Source organism: Anabrus simplex, chromosome 2, assembly GCF_040414725.1.
Source record: "Anabrus simplex isolate iqAnaSimp1 chromosome 2, ASM4041472v1, whole genome shotgun sequence".
In the NCBI taxonomy this organism is placed as follows: domain Eukaryota; kingdom Metazoa; phylum Arthropoda; class Insecta; order Orthoptera; family Tettigoniidae; genus Anabrus; species Anabrus simplex.
In genome coordinates, this window is record NC_090266.1 from 1,200,636,216 (window position 1) to 1,200,660,262 (window position 24,047).

The 24,047-nt window shown below is 39.9% G+C and overlaps 1 protein-coding gene across 2 annotated transcripts in view; it reads right to left on the reverse strand.

Moving 5' to 3' along the window:
* BBS9 (Bardet-Biedl syndrome 9) overlaps positions 1–24,047 on the reverse strand; it is a 281,278-nt gene that overhangs the window by 89,508 nt on the left and 167,723 nt on the right. For both annotated transcript variants that reach the window (XM_067142194.2, XM_067142193.2), the window contains exon 8: positions 19,570–19,812. In XM_067142194.2, coding sequence (XP_066998295.2) covers positions 19,570–19,812 — 243 coding nt within the window. The remainder of the gene's footprint in view (positions 1–19,569; positions 19,813–24,047) is intronic.

The window sequence follows — 24,047 nt, forward strand, 5'->3', positions numbered from 1 at the left end:
TACACTACCAAATGCCTTTTCACGATCTACAAACGCTTGTTCTTCTTAATTCGATCCTCTAAGATCAGACATAAAGTCAGGATTGCTTCACGTGTTCCTACATTTCTTCTCCCAACTCTGTTTCAACTTGTCTTTCCATTCTCCTGTAAATAATACGTGTCAAAATTTTGCAAGTGTGAGATACTAAACTAATGGTGCAGTAGTTTTCACATTTGTCAGCACCAGCTTTAATGGGAATAAGTATAATAATATTTTGCTAAAAGTTGATGGCATTTCTCCTGTCTCATATATCTTACACACTAAATGGAATAACCTTGCCATGCTGGCTTTTAAGGCAGTCAGTAATTCAGAGGGAATGTCATCAATTCCAGGTGCTTTGTTCCTACCTTACGTCTCTCAAAGCTTTGTCAAATTCTGACTTCAACATTGGGCCCCCCATTTCATCAGCATCAACAGCCTCTTCTTGTCCCAGAACCATATCATCTACATCTCTACCTTGATACGTTGGATATGTTCCTGCCATCTTCCTGCCTTATCTTCTTTCCCTAAAAGTAGTTTTCCATCTGAGCTCTTAATATTCATACACCTAGTTTTCCTTTCTCCAAAGGTTTCCTTGATTTTCCTGTATGCACCATCTACCTTTCATAGGACCATGCAACCTTCAACATCCTTGCACTTCTTCTTCAGCCATTCTTCCTTAGCTGTCCTGCACTTTCTATCCACTTCATTCTTTAATCGCCTGTATTCCTTTTTGCCCTCTTCATTTTTTGCATTGTTGGACCTACATTGTTCATCAATCAGGTCTAGTAACTCCTGGGTTATCCATTGATTCTTAGGTGATCTTTCCTTTCTTCCTATCATTTCTTCAGCAGCCCTAGAGATCTCGTTTTTCACGACTGTCCATTCTTCCTCTATTGTGTTTCCTTCAGCCTCTTCATTTAGTCCTTGAGCAACATGTTCCTTGAAACAGTCCTTCAATCTCTTTTCTTTCAACTTGTCTAGATCCCACCTCCTTGCACTCCTTTCTTCAATTCCTTCAACTTCAGGTGGCATTTCATGACCAACAAGTTGTGGTCAGAGTCCACGTCTGCTCCTGGGAAAGTTTTGCAATCCAACACCTGGTTTCTGAATCTCTGCCTAATCATACTGAACTTTATTTGATACCTTCCAGTGTCTCCAGGTCTCGTCCACATATACAGCTGTCTTTTGTGGTGTTTGAACCAAGTATTAGCAAGGACAAAATTATGTACAGTGCAGAATTCAATTAGCCGACTTCCTATTTCTTTCCTTTGTCCCAATCCAAATTCTCCTACTGTATTACCTTCTCTTCCTTGGCCTACCACTGCAATCCAGTCTCCCATCGTAGTCAGATTCTCGTTGCCTTTTACATATTGTATTAAATCTTCTATCCCTTCACATATTCTTTCGATTTCTTAATGATCTGCTGAACTAGTAGGCATATAGACCTGCACTACTGCGGTAGGCATTGGTTTGGTGTCTATCTTGACAACAATAATCCTTTCATTATGCTGGTCATAGTAGCTTACCCGCTGCCCTATTTTCTTATTTATTATTTAAGCAACTCCTGCATTTCCCCTGTTTGATTTTATGTTGCTAATTCTGTAGTCGCCTGACCAAAAATCCTGCTCTTCCTGCCAACGTACTTCACTTAAAATTTAATCATAAGGACTTCAATTTTGTTACAACCTATTGTCATTTCTAGGTTTTTCTCCGCCCCCTCCTGCATTTTACTTTGGCTGCCAGTCTTACTCCTCACAATTCTAGAGTTTCCCAGTTCAACAGAGCTCTCATCTAGAGTGCTAACACTTTTCTTATCACAAACCTAATCATTACAAATTTCATTGTGATCTATACTGACAGTTATCAGTTACAAAATTCTTTGCAAATTAAGGTCACAATAATTGAAATTATTAGGGGTCCACCTATTCAATACAATGACATTTATTAATGTGAATTAATCACATAAGGCAATAGTTTCAGCACTTATATCATGCCATCATCCAGCTCCGTCTGCTGGTCAAACAGGCTGCTCAAGGTTCCAAATCCAATACTGAAGTGGGAACAAAAATTTTTCAGACCTAACTAAGTCCATCACATGATTGTTTATTCTTTCGGAGCCGCCAAACTACGAATTAAACAAGTGTCAACCTCACATGACAACAAAATTCTGCAGCAACAAGATTAAAGACTAAGACATATACAAGCTGGACTATACACTATGTGTATAAAACGGAGTCAGAATCATTTTTAAAAGGATGTTATATTAGAGTGCTACATCATCTTGTACCATAATTTTATTTAACATTCATCTTTGCAGGTGTTATAATGTGTTTTAAATTGTTTTAAGATTGTTTGTGTTTGCCTGATTTGACTCTTTGGCTGATGATGGCACGATATAGGTGCCGAAACTAGTACCTTATGTGATAAATTCACACTAATAAATGTCACTGTTCTGAATAGGTGGACCCCTAACAATTTCAATTATTGTAATGCCACTTCAATACAGATCATGATGAAATTTCTAAATGTCAATTAAGGTCAACCTAATCAAAATCTTGTATTACTCGTGATGAGTTTTGAAAGCAGAGGAATATTCAGAAGTTGGCCTTACTGGACTAGGAGTCGCCCACAGCTTGTGAATGTGTCTGTCTGAACAATTTAGGCAACACTGACAAAACATCAGAAGAGAGAAAAGTATCCGGTTCATTTTCAAAGAAGATATATCATCGAAGTCAAGAATCTGTTTTGTCAAGTCTGTTGACCACATCATAATTAATACCTACATTTTACAACATCTCAATTTTGAGATTTTCACTTCTATTTGAAGAATTCAATCAGCTACGGCCTATGTTACTTTTAAACGTTTCATATGTTCTTCACATCCAATGATGCACAGAGTTTTCAAACAGGACACTCTCTTCACCAAGAGATATTAATTTTTAAGGATTTCCTAAGATGTGCAGTGTTTTAATATGTTTTTGCCTCATTCCATTACACAACACACATTCTTTAACTTTAAATCGCATGAAAATGCCTATCTCCCTTTATGTTAATTACTGTAATGAGTACTTATGATACAAATTTATGTGCAGTGTTTTAACGTGACGTTCTTTTTTTAAGACATTAATTTTAAGAATTCCTAAGAAGGGTCAAAGTATTCATGGTTTACTGATTTTAACATGACATTCCACTCTTTTTCGAGACACATTAGTCTGAACGATCCTTATAAAGGTTCACACATTTTTAATATATATTTTATGTATGTCGTTTAGTTTATAAGAGAACTAACAACTACCTGCGGCTTCACTCGCATGGGTTTTTAATTTGTTAAAAGTAATCGTTCTTTAGTAATTTACTAAGACATTTTCTGAAAATCCCTAAAGTATAAAAACTCACCAAAAAATTGAGTTTCATTTACCCCAGAAAGTTTTTGTAAACCACGTTTGTGGTATTGCTTTTTGGGGCTAAGATGACCATGCGACACAGAACTGTACATGTGAGAAACAGTCTTCTCTCAAGTCGAAAAACAAAAAAAACAAAAAAATGTTTATTTTTAAAAGAGAATCCAAATACAGTACCTATTTCAACATCTGTAACATGTTAAGTTTTAACATAAACTGTAGATATACCGGTACTCATTTTAAAAATTCACCCGCTTTCCAGTTCTTTTCACCCCCCTTAATGGATTTTCCGAAAACCAAAAAATATGTGTTTCTTTATTTTTAAAGAAGTGTGGATCACAGAGAAAATCCCAGAACATTCTACCTCAGGCATATCCATCCATTATTCAAGAAAGGAGAGAAAACGAACCCAGACAATTACAGAGGAATAACCGTTTTGGACTGCACATACAAAATTTTCACCTGCATAATTTATAATAGGATACAAAAACATTCTGAAACCACAACATGGAGAATACCAAGGAGGATTTCGCCCATGCAGAAGTTGCTCAGACCAAATTCTCAGCCTGAAACTAATAATGGAATATTACATATACAGAAATAAACAGCTGCTTATTTCATTCATGAATTTCAAAAAGGCTTATGATAGTATACACAGACCCACTCTTTTATTTTAACATAAAATTTTCTATTCCCTTTTCTTTGTGGTAAATTGCATAAATATGTAAATTGTAAATTTCCCCCTCGGGGCTGTCTCTCGTAAATCTGTGTCCTCTTAGGATATTCTCATTTAGAACGAGCTCCTTTTTCAGAAGTGTTTCTGATAAGGTTGCCTCCTAAAAGGGCTCTGTATTAAGATGTTTTCTCTTCCTTCATTGTTAGCGTGTAATCTTACTTTGTAACGTAATAGGTTGTTAAATTTACTAGCTAATTCGGTAGGTCACTTAATATTAGCACTGTGAAATTTGTAAGTTCAGTGTAATGTTCCTTCTTGAAATTATGTAAGTTTGCTCCGTAAAGTTTGTACGTCCAGTGTAATCTTTTGTTATTATTATTCTGCAAGTTTCATTTGTAATGTTATTTTTACCGGTGTTATTGCAAATTATGTTATTTCTATCAGTATTATTATTCTGCATGTTTCGTTTGTAAAGTTATTTTTACCAGTGTTATTACCTTTGCAAATTATGTTATTTCCATCAGTATTACTAATGCAGTAAATTGTGTTTAAAGTGAATCACCACTAATTTAGCTTCATCAGCACTGCCAATACCTTCTCATTGCCTGGGTACAGTCCTACCGCTTTCCACCTCCGTTCCTTAGTCGTCATGTTGCCCAGCCTGATTGTTACAGTTTGTTGTTTTCACGTGTTAAACGTGCAAATGTTTTCGATATTGTTTTGATCGCGTCTAAAAATCATTAGTTTACCACGTTACCTTAATTATTATTATTATTATTATTATTATTATTATTATTATTATTATTATTATTATCATCATCACTTGTTCATTTGTGTTTCTGTATTGACGTATGCAACCAAAGGAGGTTACATAATGGTAGCAGAGCGTGATTGCTGAAGAAGGGAAATTGATGGTGATCATAACTTAAAATTAATTTTTTTTTTTGCTAGTGGCTTTACGTCGCACCGACACAGATAGGTCTTATGGCGACGATGGGACAGGAAATGGTTAGGAGTGGGAAGGAAGCGGCCGTGGCCTTAATTAAGGTACAGCCCCAGCATTTGCCTGGTGTGAAAATGGGAAACCACGGAAAACCATTTTCAGGGCTGCCGATAGTGGGGTTTGAACCTACTATCTCCTGAATACTGGATACTGGCCGCACTTAAGCGACTGCAGCTATCGAGCTTGGTAAAAAAAAAGAATTAAATTAAAGTATTATCTTGTAGTGCTGTTTGGTTAACATGTCTTGTGCTGTCCCTGTCCCTTTCCACTTGAGGAAGGAGGAATTAGTTTACGAACTTTGTATTCATAAATTGGATTCGACAGGAAGGGTTAGAGATGACACGAGCCTGTTAAAACAATCGCTTAATATACTGGTATCAGTCCCCAAGTTATCAACAGATGAAGTGTGCACATCTTTGACAACTGTTAGAGATAAACTTAACAAATTTCAAGCTATTCTTTTGTCTTTTTGTTCCTCTAAACCGTCTAATGCTCAGTTAACATGTGTGAAAGCCCAAGTGCAGCATTATGTGGACAGGATTCGCAACCTGTTAGCTTTAATTTATCTGCAAACGAGCGACAGGAGTGTGAGTTGTTATTATCTCAGTTTTCTGGCATTTTCGATAAAATAGTTGGCTTGCTGGAAGGCGATGCGTTGCCTAACTCCAATTCTGTAGTTCATGTGTCAGCTCCATCTGAAACTTGTGACAGTGAAACTATCTCTGTATCGACAGCTTCACAAACTAGTACAGTGGTAACTTGTGATAATGTTCCCCTGCAATCTTCTGTTATATTTACAAGTGCTTCTCTGCCTGTGAGTAATACCAGTAATGGTTCTTTTGCACAAGTTGGTATGTCTCTTTTTCCTATGGCACCTGTTAATTCATAAGTGTCTTTGTCTCAACCTTCTGTTGCAACAACCTGTTTCTCTTCCAATAATGCAAAGATATAACCACGTCCAAGTGTCACCTGTATCAAACGCTTCGGTGGTTTCTCAAATGTGCGAAAATGTTTTGCAGATTCAAATATCTGCGCCGGTTTCGTTGTTATCTAACTGCAATCCTAACCTCACTTTCAGTACTCCAACTTTTTCCCACAGACGTTTGAACCAAGATTACTATGCAACTGTGATTCCTTCCCAGAACCAATCTAGTCCTTCTCAGGTACCTACTACACCTGGTGTTTCTCAAATTTTTTCTAATTTACCTCACCCGTTATTGCTATATTTAAGGGTGTATCAAAATTCACCGCTAATTCAATTGATGAGATCATTTCCTTTCTACGTTTCTTGGTTGAATTTAAAGATCAGGGTATTGTATACTCATTAAGTAGTGACAATTTCTTCCAAGTCTTATATCCACATGTAACTGGAGCTCTTTCTGAGCACATCATAAGAGCCATTTCTGAGAAGTGGACAGTGGACCAGTTTCATTCCCATGTACTCAAGTTCTTTATTCCTTCCCGTGCATTGTCTTCTTTGGTGCAAAAGCATTACTTCCGAGTGCAGCATTTAAATGAAACTTTGTCCGAATATATTCAGGACATTAAGTTCCATGCTAGAATTTTTATGCTCTACTACTCTGAGTCTCCAATGGTTGCTAGCATTGTTAAAGGTCTTGCACCTAATCATCGGTCGTATCTTGCTCTTTCACCGTGACCAGCTACCTTCGCTCAATTGGAAGCTATCACTGTTTCTGCCAAAGGCATTAGGTATGCCGATCAGCTACGCGTTGCGTTAGCTCCTCCTCCTATGAGCATGTCTTCTCAGGTCACTAGTGCCACTTCTACTTCTTCTAAGCCAAGTAATTCACGATGCATGCTATAATTGTGGCTCCACTGATCATTTCCAGCGGGATTGTCCTAACATTGGGCCCTTAGGCAATTCAAAACCTGCGGTGGGTGGTCAACTTGAAAATTTCCAGAGGAATTGTCCTAAGATTGAGCCCTTAGGCAAATCAAACCCTAATGTGGGTAGAATTTTTTCCCCGAAAAGACATTTTCCCAAACAGTGTCCTCACAATTCTTCCGGCTCTGGGCGTCCTGGCAATGGTAATTCTAGATGACTAACTGCCAATTCTTCTGCCAAATCTCATAGTGTATCTTCTTGTTTCATCTGTTATCACTGTCGGTTAGATGATGACTTACACAATCCTGCAGCTGATGATAAGCCTCAGTCTGACCCTAGTGTTAATTTCCCACAATCCTGTGGTATTTCTGCTATTCCTCCTCGTATATTACCTTACATATGCTTAGAGATGAACAATGAACCTGTCTGTGCTTTGGTTGATTCTGGAAGTAGCCTCACCTTGATGAGTGAAAATTGGTATAACTCCATGAAATCTGTTTGTAAATTCCCTTCTTTAAAACCTGTATCCTTAACCTCCCATACTGCTAACTCTAATTCTTTGAATGTGACTGGATATCTGAATGTCAAAATCAGAATCCGTAATTTCACATGGAAAATGCCTGTGCTAGTGGCGAAAGATTTATCTTGTCCTTTCATTTTGGGTGCAAATTTTATTGCAAAAACTGGTATGATATTGGACCTTCAGTACAATGAGTTCCAGTTCAAATTTTCCGTTAGGATCTTTACATTGTGTAATCGCTCTCCTATTCTTCCTTATCATCTCAGTGCTGTTTCTGAAGACACGGGTGAAACCAAAGCTTTTGATTTTGATCATTTGCCCAACGATCAAGCCAACCAACTTAGGAATCTTTATGATAAATTTCCTGATGTGTTTACCGATAAGTTAGGTGTAACCAATGTTTTGGAATATAAAATTGAAGTAACTGACAATGTACCTGTTTGTTCTCCTCCGTATCAGTTGTCGCCTCCTAAGATGAAAGCCCTTAAGTCTATTATCGATCAAATGCTTGCTGATGGTGTAATATGTTCCTCTAAATCTGCTTATTCTTCTCCAACATTTCTTGTCCCTAAACCACAGGGTGGCTTTAGGCCTGTTATTGATTACTGAATGTTGAATAAGAGAGTTGTGCTTCAATCCGTTCCTCTTCCTGACTTACACTCTTGTTTCTCTTGGTTTGCTAATGCCAAAATTTTTACCACTTTTTATTTGAATCAGCCATATTATCAGATACCTCTTGCTGAGGAATCCAAGCACCTCACTGCTTTTGCTACTGATTGGAACCTCTATGAATTTGAGCACGTGCCTTTCGGCCTGGCCACGGGCGTCCTTACTCGGCTGCTAGATAATGTTTTGTCAGACATTAAATTCAAATTTGTTCATAATTATTTGGACAATTTGGTTATTTTCAGCAAAACCTTTGAAGAGCACCTTGTTCATCTCAATGAAGTCCTTGAAAGACTCCGTAAAGCAGGACTAACCCTTAAGGCTAGCAAAGTTACTTCCGCACAGCCCAGATGTCCTTCTTAGGGCATTGTGTCTGAGAAAGGTGTCTTTATTGACCAATCTCGTACAGCGGCTATTCAAAATTTACCCACCCCTGAAGATGTCAAGGCTGTAGCTAGGTTCGTTGGCATGGTCAATTTCTTCCATAAATTCATCCCCAATTTCACTGAAAGAGCAGTCCCATTAAATGCCTTGGGGAGAAAAGATGCTAAATTTGAGCAGGGTGATGCCCTACTTGAAACTTTCTTTGACTTGAAATCTGCCTTGTGTAATGCTCCTGTGCTGGCGATGCCAGATTTTGCTAAATGTTTCATTCTTCAAACCGATGCCCCATCTACAGGTACATCTGGTGTTCTCCTTCAGGAATTTGAAGATGGACGTCGTCCAATTTCTTATGCTTCCCGTAGTCTAAACCCTGCTGAACCCAACTATTTAATCTATGAATTGGAAGCCTTAGGTGTTGTTTTCTCTTTGGAAAAATTTAGAATGTATCTTGAACATCTACATTTTGATCTTGAAACGCATAATCAGGTGTTGAGTTGGGTACTGCCCAAGCCAAGAAGAACGGGTTGCCTTGCGCATTGGGCAGTACGCATCTCACCTTTTCAATTTGAAGCTCGTCACATTCGTGGCACTGAAAATGTTGTTGCTGACAGTCTCAGTAGGATTTTCTATCCTGGCAGTTCTGATCCTCAATCAGAGCCTGCAGATCCCTCTCCTGAACAAGTTTTGGCCTTGGTTAATGTAGTTCTGACTAATTCCCCTTTCCTTTTCAAAGATACTGGCAAACATCAGGAAGACGATCCTGAATTGAAGGCTATTATTGACTGGATTAAGTCTGGTGAACATGTCAAACCATAGGTCATTAAGAACGGTGTTCTGTGTTGTCCTGCTCGCGGTCGTAGAGACCCCAAAATTGTTCCAGCTAATTTGGTTTATGCTCTTTTCAAATATTTCCATGAATCTCCTGTCAGTGGACACCTCGGTGTGTTCAAAACTCGAGAGAAAATTCGTAAACATTTCATTTGGAAATGCATGGATGGTGAAATCTGTACCTTGGTCAAATCTTGTAAAACTTGTAATATTAGTAAAGCTGCTCCTAACACCCGCCTAGGTCTGTTGTCATCTGAGCAAGCCTCTCGCCCGAGGGAGAGATTGTTTATAGATTTCATTGGTCCTTCTCCGAGATCACGGACCGGCCATCGTTTCATATTTGTGTGTGTTGATGCTTTCTCGTGTTTTACGTGGCTGTTCCCAACTTGTATGAATAATGCTAATACTACTATTTCTTGCTTGAAACAGATCTTTGTTTCATATGGACCCTGTCAATTTTTGGCGACTGACAACACTAGAGCTTTTTCATCTGTGCAATTCCATAATTTCTGCTTTGACTTATCTATTTCTCATGTAACGACTACCCCTTATTATCCCAGGCCTAATTATGCTGAAAGAGTCAATCGAAATCTAAGATCTGCTCTGATTGCCTACCATTCTTCTGACCACTCTAAGTGGGATTCATCACTTAACTAGTTATCATTTGCTTTCAGTACTGCTGTTCATGAAAGTCATAAGCAAACTCCTGCTTCATTAATGCTAGTGTTCACCCCTAATTCTCCACTTTCTAATCTGTGGTCTATTAACGATCTTCTGCCTGATGTCTCTAATCCAGAAACGATCCGTGCTGCTTGGCACCATGCGTGTAAAAATTTGAAGGTTTATTATGTTAAAGTTCAACATAACTACAATCACGGGCGAAGACCGCACAATCTGTATGTGGGTGAACAGATTTAGGTAAAGACTCATCCTATCAGCAGTGCTGCGGACCATGTCATTAGCAAGTTATCCCCCAGATTTCGCGGTTCCTGTGCTATTTTGAAATTTTTAACCCCTGTGTCATTGTTAGTCCTGAAAGAAAGAGGATCAGTCGTGTTCATTTCTCTCAAGTCAAGATCCCCTACTTATGAGATGGTACTTTAGAAACTATTTAAGACACTTGGGTAGTTATAAGGAATTAGTTGTAAGCAAAATTCTAGTTAATAGGCTGGCCAGCCATCTTTTGGGTTTTATAGTTAATAGCTTAATTAAGTGTCGCCTTAGTTGTAAGGAGAATGGTCATTTAGGATCATGCTAGGTATAATTTAGTATGTCTTTTGGGTAGAATTAAGATCTTCATATTCATAACTAGGGATTCTGGTAAAATTTTCTGGAATAAAGGTAAACTCTGGCAGAATTTTCTTTAGTTTTTAACTTTTTCTTTTTCATTTGAAATTATTTATAGTGCTTGCCTCAGGGAGGGCTGAGGTAGTCCCAAGTCTGTGGGAGGGGATCTCCTGATGGAGGTCGTTGAGACACCAGTTAGGGGCCTCAAAGCTTTTATCCACCGGGGTGGATTTCACTTTTGGAACTCCCTGTCTGTTGCGGATGAATTTATGTTGCAGTGGCCGGAGGGGGCTGCAATTTCTGGTTCAACCTGTCGTGCCTAGTGGAGAGGCACGTGGAATGTCTTGGGCTCTGCCATTCTACACCGCAACCCAGTGGCCACATGTCCAGGTGACGACATCCTGTTCCTACCTGACAACCTGACGTGTGACGACATCCTGTTCCTACCTGACAACCTGAAGTGCCTAGTTGAGAGATACCTTCTACGTTTTGGCAACTATCGTCCAATACCAGATATCCAGATAACAACTAATGCATATCTATCTGACAATACCTGACGTGCCTATTGGTGAGGCACATCATATGTTTTGGACATGTCATCCAATACTGTAACCCAGCAGCCAGATGTCCTGATAACGCCAGTCGTGCTAGACTGTGCCCTATCTCGCTGTTTTGTTGGTTCAAAGTATGGATGAACTGCATGACTACTTGTTTGAGAACCCAGTTTGAACTGAATAATATGAAGGCTGGTGGCATTGGCAGAGTCATCAGTCACATGGTCAGAAATAACTACTGGTCAGCAGTAACAACTTCTACCGTGTAAAGTAAGAACTACGCAAGATCTACTGAAACGTCATGAAGAGGGCAGTGGATGTCTTGTTACTAGACATAAGAGTGGAAAAGCAACAAAATTATTTTCACATTTGTGTTTACCTTTTTCACAGTGTTGTATTTTCTTTTATTTTTCAGTGGACATAAAAGTGACATTTTAAATTTTTTTGAAAACCCAATGCAGAAAACACCTTTTCTTCACAGTGTGTATTTTATTTTATTTCTCAGTGGACATAAAAATTACATTTAAAAAAAAATCCTACGCAGAACTAGACTGCTAATAAAGTGTAATTGGTCAAGCTATACTTGAATGTGAGGGTGAGGAGGATGTAGTGATTGTAAAAATGATGGTGTGATCTTTACATTCATAAGTCTAGTTGAAAGTAACTGTGTGTGTAATATTTAATAGGGAATTTGGTGGGTTTTTTTAATGTTCTCTGTATGTAAAGATATCTAGGGTTATTTCATTACTCTGACACTTCTTCAAATTTAATTGGTTATTGTGAAACATTTTATTAGGTCTTATATACATCTGAAGGTAAGAAAAGAAACTTTTGGGACACACTGTGGCACACGTGCAAGATTGGATAGGATGCTTTGAGGGATTTCCGGTTGCATCAGTTTGGAAATTTCTCGATGCTACACGAGGTATTTTGTCAGCAGTTTTTTTCTGGGCCCTCACTGGCCATAATAAGACTATTTTCAATGGACGAATGCGAGAAATGCAGGAAGCTCATTGGTTGTTTCACGATTTCACCATTTCGGGCAGCGGAGCACTTGGTCAGATCCAAGCTTATCCACGCCGTCTTTATTTTTAGGACTGGCGATGGGAGAGGTTGTCTTCTCCAGGTGATGGATCTCTTGGCCCCCCCTATAAGGTAAGCACTTGTCTATTTCTTTTTCGGTCTGGGCTGAGTGGCTCAGACGGTTGAGGCGCTGGCCTTCTGTCCCTAACTTGGCAGGTTCAATCCTGGCTCAGACCGGTGGTATTTGAAGGTGTTCAAATACGTCAACCTCGTGTTGGTAGATTTACTGGCACATAAATTACGGCACCTCGGCGTCTCTGAAAACCATAAAGTAGTTAGTGGGACATAAAGCAAATAACATTATTATTATTATTATTTCTTTTACGGGCAGTAATTTTCAAATGTAGTGTTCAATTTATTTTTCTTTAATTCCAGAGCTTACCCGCTTTTCTCTCAGTCGCCATATTTCATTTCACATGACTTAGCACTTGCGGCTAGTCATATCATTTTTATTTAGAGGCAGTTCCCTTTTCCTTATGGTTTTGTAAATTGTTTTAAGATGTAAAATTTTCTATTCCCTTTTCTTTGTGGTAAATTTCCCCCTCGGGGCTGCCTCTCGTAAATCTGTGTCCTCTTACGATATTCTCATTTAGGACGAGCTCCTTTTTCAGAAGTGTTTTTGATAAGGCTGCCTCCTAAAAGGGCTCTGTATTAAGATGTTTTCTCTTCCTTCATTGTTAGCGTGTAATCTTACTTTGTAACGTAATAGGTTGTTAAATTTACTAGCTAATTCGGTAGGTCACTTAATATTAGCACTGTGAAATTTGTAAGTTCAGTGTATGTTCCTTCTTGAAATTATGTTAAGTTTGCACCGTGAAGTTTGTACGTCCAGTGTAATCTTTTGTTATTATTATTCTGCAAGTTTCAGTTGTAATGTTATTTTTACCAGTGTTATTACCTTTGCAAATTATGTTATTTCTATCAGTATTATTATTCTGCATGTTTCGTTTGTAAAGTTATTTTTTACCAGTGTTATTACCTTTGCAAATTATGTTATTTCCATCAGTATTACTAATGCAGTAAATTGTGTTTAAATTGAATCACCACTAATTTCACTTCATCAGCACTGCCAATACCTTCCCACTGCCTGGGTAGGGTCCCACCGCTTTCCACTTCCGTTCCTTAGTCGTCATGTTGCCCAGCCTGCTTGTTACAGTTTGACGTTTTCATGTGCTACACATGCGAATGTTTTCAATATTGTTTTGATCGCATCTAAAAATTATTAGTGTACCTCGTTACCTTTATCATCATCATCATCATCATCATCATCATCATCATCATCATCATCATCATCATCATTTGTTCATTTGTGTTTCTGTATTGATGTAAGCAACCAAAGGAGGTTACAAAAACAGGTAGCAGTAGAACCATACATTTCCAGAAAAATAAATACGAGTATTGGTAGGTGACCAGCTCAACAAATTCAAGTGCTAAGGGTTAATATATTGAATCAGGTGGTAGAAGGGTGATGACACAAGGAAGAAGTATGTTGGGAAGTGTAATTACAGATGATGGGACAAAAATTGAGGAGGTTGGAAAGAGAGTACAAAAAGCAAATTGCTTTTACCAATGTGAGGAATATCCTGTAATACGAGGAAGTTCCAAGAAAATGCAAAGAAGTCATATCTTCGACCTATCACGTATGACATATGGAACAGGTACATAAACAGTGACAAAATAAGGTGAGAAAGGAGTTCAGGGAGCTGAGATGAAATTCCTTAGAGGGATTTGGAGGGAAGACAAGGAAAGGTAGAATTAGGAAAAAGGATTGGATTTTCAAAACTACAGGACAGGATAGAAACATGCAAGCTGAAACGGTATGGACACATGACACAAATGGAAGAAGACCAGGTTCCACAGAAAGTATTCACTGAGAAACCAACAAGAAAGAGATCACAAGGAAAGCTTTGAAAGGGGTGGACGGATACAGTGGAAATGATCAAATAATTTCCAACCAATTACCATTAATCTGCAGTTAGAGCTATCGCCCAGGTGGAGGATTCTCTATCAGTTGTTTACCTAGTCACATCATGGGAGACTCCAGAGGTCAATGTGCATATCAGTATAACAATTCAAGCACACACATGGCTAAAACATTAGCTGCCCTCAAGAGCTCGATAGCTGCAGTACCGGGCGAGTTGGCCGTGCACGTAGAGGTGCGCAGCTGTGAGCTTGCATCCGGGAGATAGTAGGTTCGATCCCACTATCGGCAGCCCTGAAGATGGTTTTCCGTGGTTTCCCATTTTCACACCAGGTAAATGCTTGGGATGAACCTTAATTAAGGCCACGGCCGCTTCCTTCCAACTCCTAGGCCTTTCCTATCCCATCGTCGCCATAAGACCTATCTGTGTCGGTGCGACGTAAAGCCCCTAGCAAAAAAAAAAAAAAAAGACAGCTGCAGTCGCTTAAGTGCGGCCAGTATCCAGTATTCGGGAGATAGTGGGTTCGAACCCTACTGTCGGCAGCCCTGAAGATGACTTTCCATGGTTTCCCATTTTCACACTAGGCAAATACTGGGGCTGCACCTTAATTAAGGCCACGGCTGCTTCCTTCCCACTCCGAGCCCTTTCCTCTCCCATCGTCACCGTAAGACCTATACAATACTATAGAATACAATTTTTAAAATCCTATCCTACTCTGTATCAAAACCAGCTATTATCTAAAATAAACCAGTCGAGATAACATAACAAAAACTATATGTCTGAACCTCTCTTCACTCTCATGCAACGAGTGTCATATGCATGCTGGATGTCCCAACTAAGCCAAATAAGTTCTGACAGATATTGGAACAGTTCCAATGTGTAGCCAAGAGATGCCAGGACTCTCAGAAATAACTTCGAAGTCGGATGTCAATTTACGTCAGTACTACTTTGGTGAAAAATTCAAAACATATATGTACGTCAGTACTACAGCTGGACAGGACATCAGCTGTTGTACAGAGACGTCTATACTGCTCAAAATGTTGAGATATGCATTACAATTCACTCAGATCTGTTTCTTTATCTGTACAGTCTTGATTCTCTGCTTTTATCATCTCTAATTTCATATAATTGTTTGTTTCCTCAGTCCAGATCATCCCTTGTTTCTTGAGTGAACAGTTTCAAGCTTTTCTGCTTTTCTTTAGCAGTTATTCTCCAACACATTATTTTTGCTTCAGTGGACCACCTTCTACTTTCTTCAGTCTTTGTTGGTTTCCAATATCACTTCCGATAATTCCTTCTTATGATCTGATGACATCATTTGGACATTACAAGGAAAATGACCAGATCAAGAAGTATATGTGAGTGCTAGTGATTTTGATGTAATAATAATAATAATAATAATAATAATAATAATAATAATATTATTTGTTTTACGTCCCACTAACTACTTTTTAAGGTCTTCGGAGACGCCGAGGTGCCGGAATTTAGTCCCGCAGGAGTTCTTTTACGTGCCCGTAAATCTACCGACACGGGGCTGTCGTATTTGAGCACCTTCACATACCACCGGACTGAGCCAGGATCGAACCTGCCAAGTTGGGGTTAGAAGGCCAGTGCCTGAACCGTCTGAGCCACTCAGCCCGGCAGATTTTGATGTAACATGGAGACTGTTTGAATAACAAGGTCAGTATGAGTGACTGTGATTTTGATATGATAACTAATACAGTAAAACCTCCCTATAACGGACACCTTCGGGACCGAAAAAAATGTCAGTTATGAAGGGGTGTCCACCCGAGAGAGGTTATGAAACCGGTACCATTAAACATAAGTTGGAACACAATAACCCATGTATTGTATGTGTTAACAATTCTCGCAAATGTGCCTTTAATTGTATACTGTATAAAGTATTGTACAATATACTGCACTGTACTCACATGAAAAGGTTGTAGATGGGCTGCTTCAGCTGCGATGTTCTGTATTAAAGAGACAAAAAACACTTCTATAGAAACCTCTATTGAGCACACTGTACACTATTGCCGTTCACCATGTTAAAATTAAGAAGAACGTATGAGTTTTTGAAACTATAAATCAATATGTTGATGTAGCAATCTCTAGCACAGAACAGTAAAACATTAGCACTAGAAAAAATCCTTAATGTTTGTTTGTTTTGTCCATTTCAGTTTAGCAATGATGTTTTCATTATGTGCAATTAAATCCTGGGTCAAATTTACACCTTTTTCATCGTTTTGTTTATAATAAAATTCTTTCAGTCGCTTAACAAAGCCGAGAGCCTCACTGTACGAGGTTATTGGCAGCACATGAATTTCCATATTTTCTTCAAAGTCGTCATTAGCATCACCTTCACCCTGCTATCGTCAGATTCTTCATTTTTGTCCTTCTTCCCTTGGATTGACTGAAGAATCATTTTCGTGTCTCCACTCTCACACTCTGTTGGAATATCTGAATCAATTTCGATATAGGTGTTCACTTGTACAATGTAACCTGCTGCATTAATCAACTCTTGTGTTGTTTCCATGCTGTCAGGAAGGGTATCCGATTCTATTTCGGGATGTCCACCAGTAATACCAATATAATGGTCCGTTATTGGACATTATAAATTTTCCAGCTAACTCATTCCTGGTTGCCTGCGTTTCGCCCTCGTGTGCTAAGTTAGGCTCGTCAGTTGGGACTTAGCACACCACCCAAGACGCCTATGGGAATCAACTCTTCATCATGTCCACCACTAGCGGGAAACCCAGCTTTCAGAAAGCAGTTACGAATTGTTGAGGCCGTAACGTTTTTCCAAGCATTGGTTATCCACGAAATTGCTTGGAGAACATTCAGCCCCTTTGTCAGTATTTGAAGGGTTACTTCATTCCCATTAAGTTCTGATATTATATGCTTCATCACTAACTGTCTGTACATAACCATGAAGTTCTGGATCACTCCTTGGTCAAGCAGCTGAGAAACTGATGTTACATTCGGCGGGAAAAAGACGATCTTCACATTTTGCAACTTAATTGTATCCGGATGCGATGCTGCATTATCGGGGAATGATAACACTTTTTGCTCCTGGCGTATCATTTTTCTGTCCAATTGTCCTAGCCACTCCGTCATTATTTCTCTGGTCATCCATGCTTTCCTATTCGCTTTCCATTCAATGCCAAACTTCATAACGTCCATATTCTTAAAACACCTTGGTTTTGCAGCTTTTCCTATCACAAGGGGCTCCTCCCGTTCTCCGCTCATACTTACACATAACAAGACCGTAAGACGTTCTTTCGCAACTTTTCCACCAGTATAACGATTTCCTTTGAAACACAAAGTTTTGCCGGGTAAAGCACGGAAAAATAATAATGCAGTTTCATCGGCATTCAAAATATTTTCCGGAGCGTACCAGTCTATGATTGCAGGTATTTTTTCTTGCCAGTTTTCAATAATCTCCATATTAACACTGGATGATTCTCCGCAAATCACTCTGAAGTTGATACCATGTCGCTTTCTGAATCTTTCTAGCCAGCCATTCGAGGCTTTGAAATCTTCAATACCTAATTCTGTCGCGAATTCTTACGCTTTTGCTTGTATCATTAGTCCTGACACAGGGACATTCTGTCTTCTTATTTTAGCGAACCACTCTAGCGTTGCCTTGTCAATGAGAGCTCCACTACCACTTTGAAACAGTTTAATGCACTGTTCGTTGCCATTTAAATGCCATTCTTTCACTAGTTCCTCTTGCTTTTTCACAATTTCAGCTGCCTGTGTCTTTCCAATCTTAAACAATTCGGACAGTTTACGCACACCACACTTCACACGTTCATGATAGTCTATTATGCCTACCTTTTCTTTTAAAGTTAAAAACTTCCTTGGAGCCATGTTTACACCAACTTACTAACATAACATTGAACACATCAAAAGCCCACGAGTCAATGAGAAGTAACCTGACAGTGAAGGTACGAATTCCAGGGCTGTCGTGCATGTCAGATCACACAACTTCCAGAAGTGATAGCGTAGCTTAGTGTTGCCTTCCAAGAATGTGTACAGCCTGGATCAAAAGTTACGATGTCTGCGATTCTTGGAAGTACTGCCAGTGCAAAAAGTAAGCGAAGAGATACTGTACAGGACACAAATACAGAATTTTTTGAAAACAAAAGTGTCCGTTAGGAGAGGTTTAATTGGAGTTTCTCGTGGCTATGGTGTGTCTGCGTCCGTAACAAAGGGTGTCCGTATAAGAGGGGTAAATTACTCATACACAACATGGCATTTAATTAAGGACCTAGAATACCGTCTGCCAATGAGGATTGTCCGCCGGTCAGAGGTGTCCGTTAAGGCAGGTCTTACTGTAATTCGGTCTGACAGCAGGGGGTGCAGGCTAGAAAAGTTAGCATATTGAAATTCGGTAGGAGCCTGAAGCCTTTGGAGGAAGTTACTGATTGAATACTTTCAGTTAGTCATCACCATGTGATGCATATCCCCACTATGCGACTAGGTTTGCGATGTGGGAGAGATAGTGCACATAGTGTGGGGAGTGCATAGATAACAATTTTGGGTGCACAGTAAACTTGAGAAGGCAGTGTGGCAACATGCGTTGTCCGATTAAGATACAATAAATGGCATTCAGTTATTAAATAAACCCATTTTCTTGTACGAACAGTACTATTTAATCAGTAGGTTAACTGTAGGTATTGTGAGCATGCAAACAAATTTTAGTGGAAAATTAGCATAACATCTCACTTTTATGTGAAGTTGAAATTTAGGAAACATGCTTAAACAATTGGAGCGGATCAAGAAATCCACAAAAAGTCTGCTATGAGTGTCGCTGAACAGACCAGAAAGCGCAGCTAATGCCGTAAAGTAGAGTGAGCAGAGGCCGCTCAAATGGGCATGAGCACTGCCAGAGTACCTACTGTATGTCTAAATGACACGATAACAGAGATCATCAAATGGCAAATCCAAAAAGGTGGCCCTCACTAATGCTGAGAGGCAAAGGACGTACAGAGAATGTCACAAAACGGCGTGCGGAGAAGCAAGCACGGCCTCAGTGCAACCAAATAATATAGTGGTTGTTTGACATTATCAAGCCAAAAAAAACCTGCGGCTGTGTCGGTATTTTTTAATCATCAAAGGAACCTTCCAAAATTTTGTGGACAACCTGTTGATTCTTGTGGAGTGATGATGGAGCATCTAGTCCATAAAGAGACAGAAGACAAACAACAAAGCTCTACCCATGAGCCAAGATAAAGAACTTGATGCAACCCGTAAAAGTTTAAGATCAACACATATTGTCATATTTGGAAAGAGGTAAAATGATGTGGAAAAAATGCAAACCATATGTGCATGAAACTAACAAAGTGTAGTTGGTGGTCATATAACACTGCTCTTACCAGGGAAGAGTTGAGCAAGCCCAACAGCAGGTTGGTTGGTGTTGATTGTTATCTTGAATTCAGCTTCTTTGGTAGGCAGGCAAGAACTAACAACAAGTTTTAGGGGCAACTGAGCTACAGTTTGTAGTATGCGTGGCATTCCCTGGCCAGGTGTCACATATGAAGTTATCACCTGCACGTCCAGAGAACTCACACTGCCAGGCTCATATAGATAGATATATGTCTCAACATGGGTTCTTTCACCTAGAAATGAAACGAAAATGTTAATTTTAATGAAGTCTAATGGCGATGTGATCAAACAATTAGAACAACTTGAGATAAGTTTACACCAAACACTTCAACTCGAACAAAAACTAAGCAATCAAAGAAAGACACAGCAATGGGTCTACATTCTCAAAATGGTCTGTGTGGACTGCATGCATTTCCTTGTTCTCAAGAACCAATAATAAAAATCTCTCTCCAAACTCTGGCTGCACATCTCAAAATCATTGAGACTAATGTATAAACTGCCTTCTTTTCCTCACTATCCCACTGCTGCTGCTGCTGCTGCTGCTGCAATAGAGTTGACGATCCACAATGAGCGGTACGCCGGTGCTGTGGTTGAGTTAATATGATTTGACCATAGTGCTCTCAGTGCTGCCTTTGAATAAATTGGATTTACTTCAAACGTGTGTATGCTGCAGTGATCTGTTGGCTATGTTCTCAACTACTGTACTCAGTTTCTTTGCTATGCAGTAAACCCCTGACCGGGTGAGTTGGCCGTGCAGTTAGGGCCGAGCATGGTTTTCCGTAGCTTCCCATTTTCACACCAGGCAAATGCTGGGGCTGTACCTTAATTAAGGCCACAGCTGCTTCCTTCCCATCCCTAGGCCTTTCCTATCCCAACGCTGACATAAGACCTATTTGTAATACCAATATAGGTGGTCCATTATTGGACATTATAAATTTTCCAGCTAACTCATTCCTGGTTACCAGAGTTTCGCCCCAGTGTTGCTAGGTTGGGTTCATCAGTTGGTAAATAGCACACTTACCAAGACGCATGACTAGTGCATACCGTGGAGACCACTGCATAGGCTACTTGGAGCCACCAGCAGTGCCAATGCACTATAAGAGACTTTGTCTCATTACCAAAAATTGATGCCTGCCTGGCCATTAGAAGATATAGATGTTGATTGCCATAGGGTACCTGAAATATTTGTCCTGCATGAGTAAATTTATAATACCAATATAGTTGGTATTGGTATTATAAATTTGTGGTCAGGGTCAACAGCAAGGATAGGATAGTGCTAATGGGCGATTTCAATGCGAGAGTTGGAAATAGAACTGAAGGATACGAAAGGGTGATTGGTAAATGTGGGGAAGATATGGAAGCCAATGCGAATGGGAAGCATTTGCTGGACTTCTGTGCTAGTATGGGTTTAGCAGTTACGAATACATTCTTCAAGCATAAGGCTATTTACCGCTAAATGGGAGGCTAGGGGTACCAGATCCATAATAGACTATATCTTAACCGACTTTGAATTCTGTCTACTGTGTGTAAAGATGGGAAAAGGCGAACATCTTGGAGGAATGATGAAGTGAGTGCAGCTTGTAAACGTAAAAAGAAGGCTTATCAGAAATGGCTCCAAACAAGGGCCGAGGCAGACTGGGAATTGTACATAGACGCAAGAAACCGAGCGAAACAAATAGTTATTGAATCCAAAAAGAAGTCATGGAAAGATTTTGATAAGAACCTGGAAAGACTAGGTCAAGAACATTATTCCATTGAGATCCTTTCCTCCTTTTGTGTTTGTACTGTTTTCCTAATCTTTTACCAACTGTACTTATCTCTGCTTATGTTTCTTCCTTTTTACTGTATTTATCCTACATTTCCTGCATCAAGACTGAAGATCTGTCAAGGCCAACATAACATCTTGTTTACGAATACAGCATAAACAATGAATGAACTGTAAGACTATATTGCATAAACATAATACACAGTTCAAAAAAATTAGGGGAACATGTTTTGTAATGTCTGGTATGTGAACGTTAATTTGGTAGATGGGGTTCCAATGGTCGTACAGCATATCTTGAGACCTTAGCTTCTCAGGGTATGTCACATCGAAGCTATAGTCCATCTGTAGGCGTAGCCATGCATTAAAATGTCAGGTGACCCCTCAAAACAAAGTGAATAGTGGTGCCTCCGTGTCTCGTTGTGAGGTCCACAGACTACTGCGGTCATTTGAGCACGTTATATGTAAACCAGCATATCCCATGAGACATCTTCTTTGCTAGTGGCTTTACATCACACCGACACAGATAGGTCTTATGGGGACGATGGGATAGGAAAGGCCTAGGAGTTGGAAGGAAGCGTATTTGCCTGGTGTGAAAATGGGAAACCTCGGAAAACCATCTTCAGGGCTGCCGACAGTGGGATTTGAACCCACTATCTACTGGATGCAAGCACACAGCTGCGCGCCTCTAACTGCACAGCCAACTCACCCAGTATGAGACATCTTAATGAGGTTCAAGTCGCAAGGGCCGTCACTTTGATCCAGGAAGGATGGACTTTTCGTTGTGTTGCTGTGAATCTCAATGTCTCCCCGTCAGTTATTCAATGCTTGTGGAATCGCTACAATGAGACAGGCCAGTTCACAGGCAGGGTTGGACAAGGCCATGGATGCATGACAACCCCAAAGAATGACCAATATCTCATCATCTGTGCATTGCGGCATCGTTCAGCAACTGCCAAAGAACTGCAACAAGACCTCAGGAGGGTCATTGGAGTCACGGTGTCTGACCAGACAGTAAGGAACAGGTTAACAGAAGTGTCCTTACGACCCAGACATCCTGTTCGAGTCCCCCATTTAACGCAGCAACATTAGGCAGCTCACCTTCTGTTTGCCCGTACCCACGTCAACTGGCAACTTCGCCAATGGAGACCTGTGTTGTTCACAGATGAGCCCAGATTTCCCATGACACAGCGTGATGGACATCAACGTGTATGGACATGCCGTGGTGAGCAGTAAATGCCAAATGTTGTCCAGGAAGGTGACCGATTCGGACAAGGTTCTGTGATGCTGTGGGGTGGCATCAGTATTGATGGCCGTATGGATCTTGTCGTCGTCCGTGGTAATCTTAACCGCTGCGGGGTACACAAAGCAGATACTGCTACAGCATGTGTTGGTTGCTGCATAACGTGTTGGCCCTGAATTCATATTCATGCACGACAATCCCAGGACTCATGTAGCATGCATCACCACAGCCGTCTTGTGAGAACTGGACATTCAAGAGATGGAATGGCCAGCAGTGAGTCCCGACCATAATCCCATCAAGCATGTGTGGGATAGGCTTGACAGAAGAGTTCATGGGCATCCTGTTCCACCACAGACTCTCCAAGACCTCGAACAGGCTCTCATTGAAGAGTGGGACCTGATACCGCAACGTGACCTCCGTCGACTTATAAGGAGCATGCCACGTAGGTGCCAAGCTGTGATAAATGCTTGTGGAGAGCATACACCATACTGAAGCTTTCCAATGGTGGTAAAAATCCACCATGGAGGACTGTTATCACTTTGTTTTCACCCCTATTTGGACCTTCCGTTTGTGTTCTGAAAATGAACGTGAATCCATCAATGTTCTTTTGTATACTTCAAAGGTAATGAATAGAGGTTTATTTGGTAATATACCTGGGTGTGAGGTATTGTTTTTTGGAGCATGGCATGCGTTCAAAAACATGTTCCCCTATTTTTTTTAACTGTGTATAATCAGCCAGGTGCAATGTTGTGGCTTTGCTTGTGCCTTGACTCTGCATATTGCCATCTAGTCTTTACAGCACAAACTGTTAGAAGTCAGCTGCTCTCTGCTCTTGCAGCGTTCATGTCATTAGCTCAAGGAGTGGGGCTCTTACAATGCCTACCTATGGCTTAAATCAAGGCATCAACGTTTTGAATAGTTTTTAAACATGATCGAATCAATCATTTTCTTGCTTCCTTACCATGATATACCAGCTTTGTCAATCCATAAATGTGCAAAAGTTCTTATCATTCATTAATTTCAGGGCTTTGGCAAAAACTACTTTCCTATTGGCTGTCAAGCTTTGATTTATGTAAATAGCATTCCCAAACTGAACCCAATATCATTAACATCACGATTTTGCTTGACATTACGGCTATTAACAAATATATCCTTGTCAGAATGTCTAAAAACTTTAACTATGATTCCAGCACTATCCTGATTATTTCCCTTTCTCAACCGATGACATACATCTGTCATATCATTAGTGATAGTTACATCTAATGCCTGATCAACTTTCTTCACACCACCACCATACGCGTTCTTAATGGGCACTTGAGGAATACCAAGCATTTCAACTGTATTCCTCCTCCCATACTGCTCAAGATAAAGTAGATTACCTTTTACCTCACACAGTTCTATTTTTTAGAGACACATTTTTGCTTTTCAAACTCTGAACTGTTTGAAGACATGTTTTCAAAGTT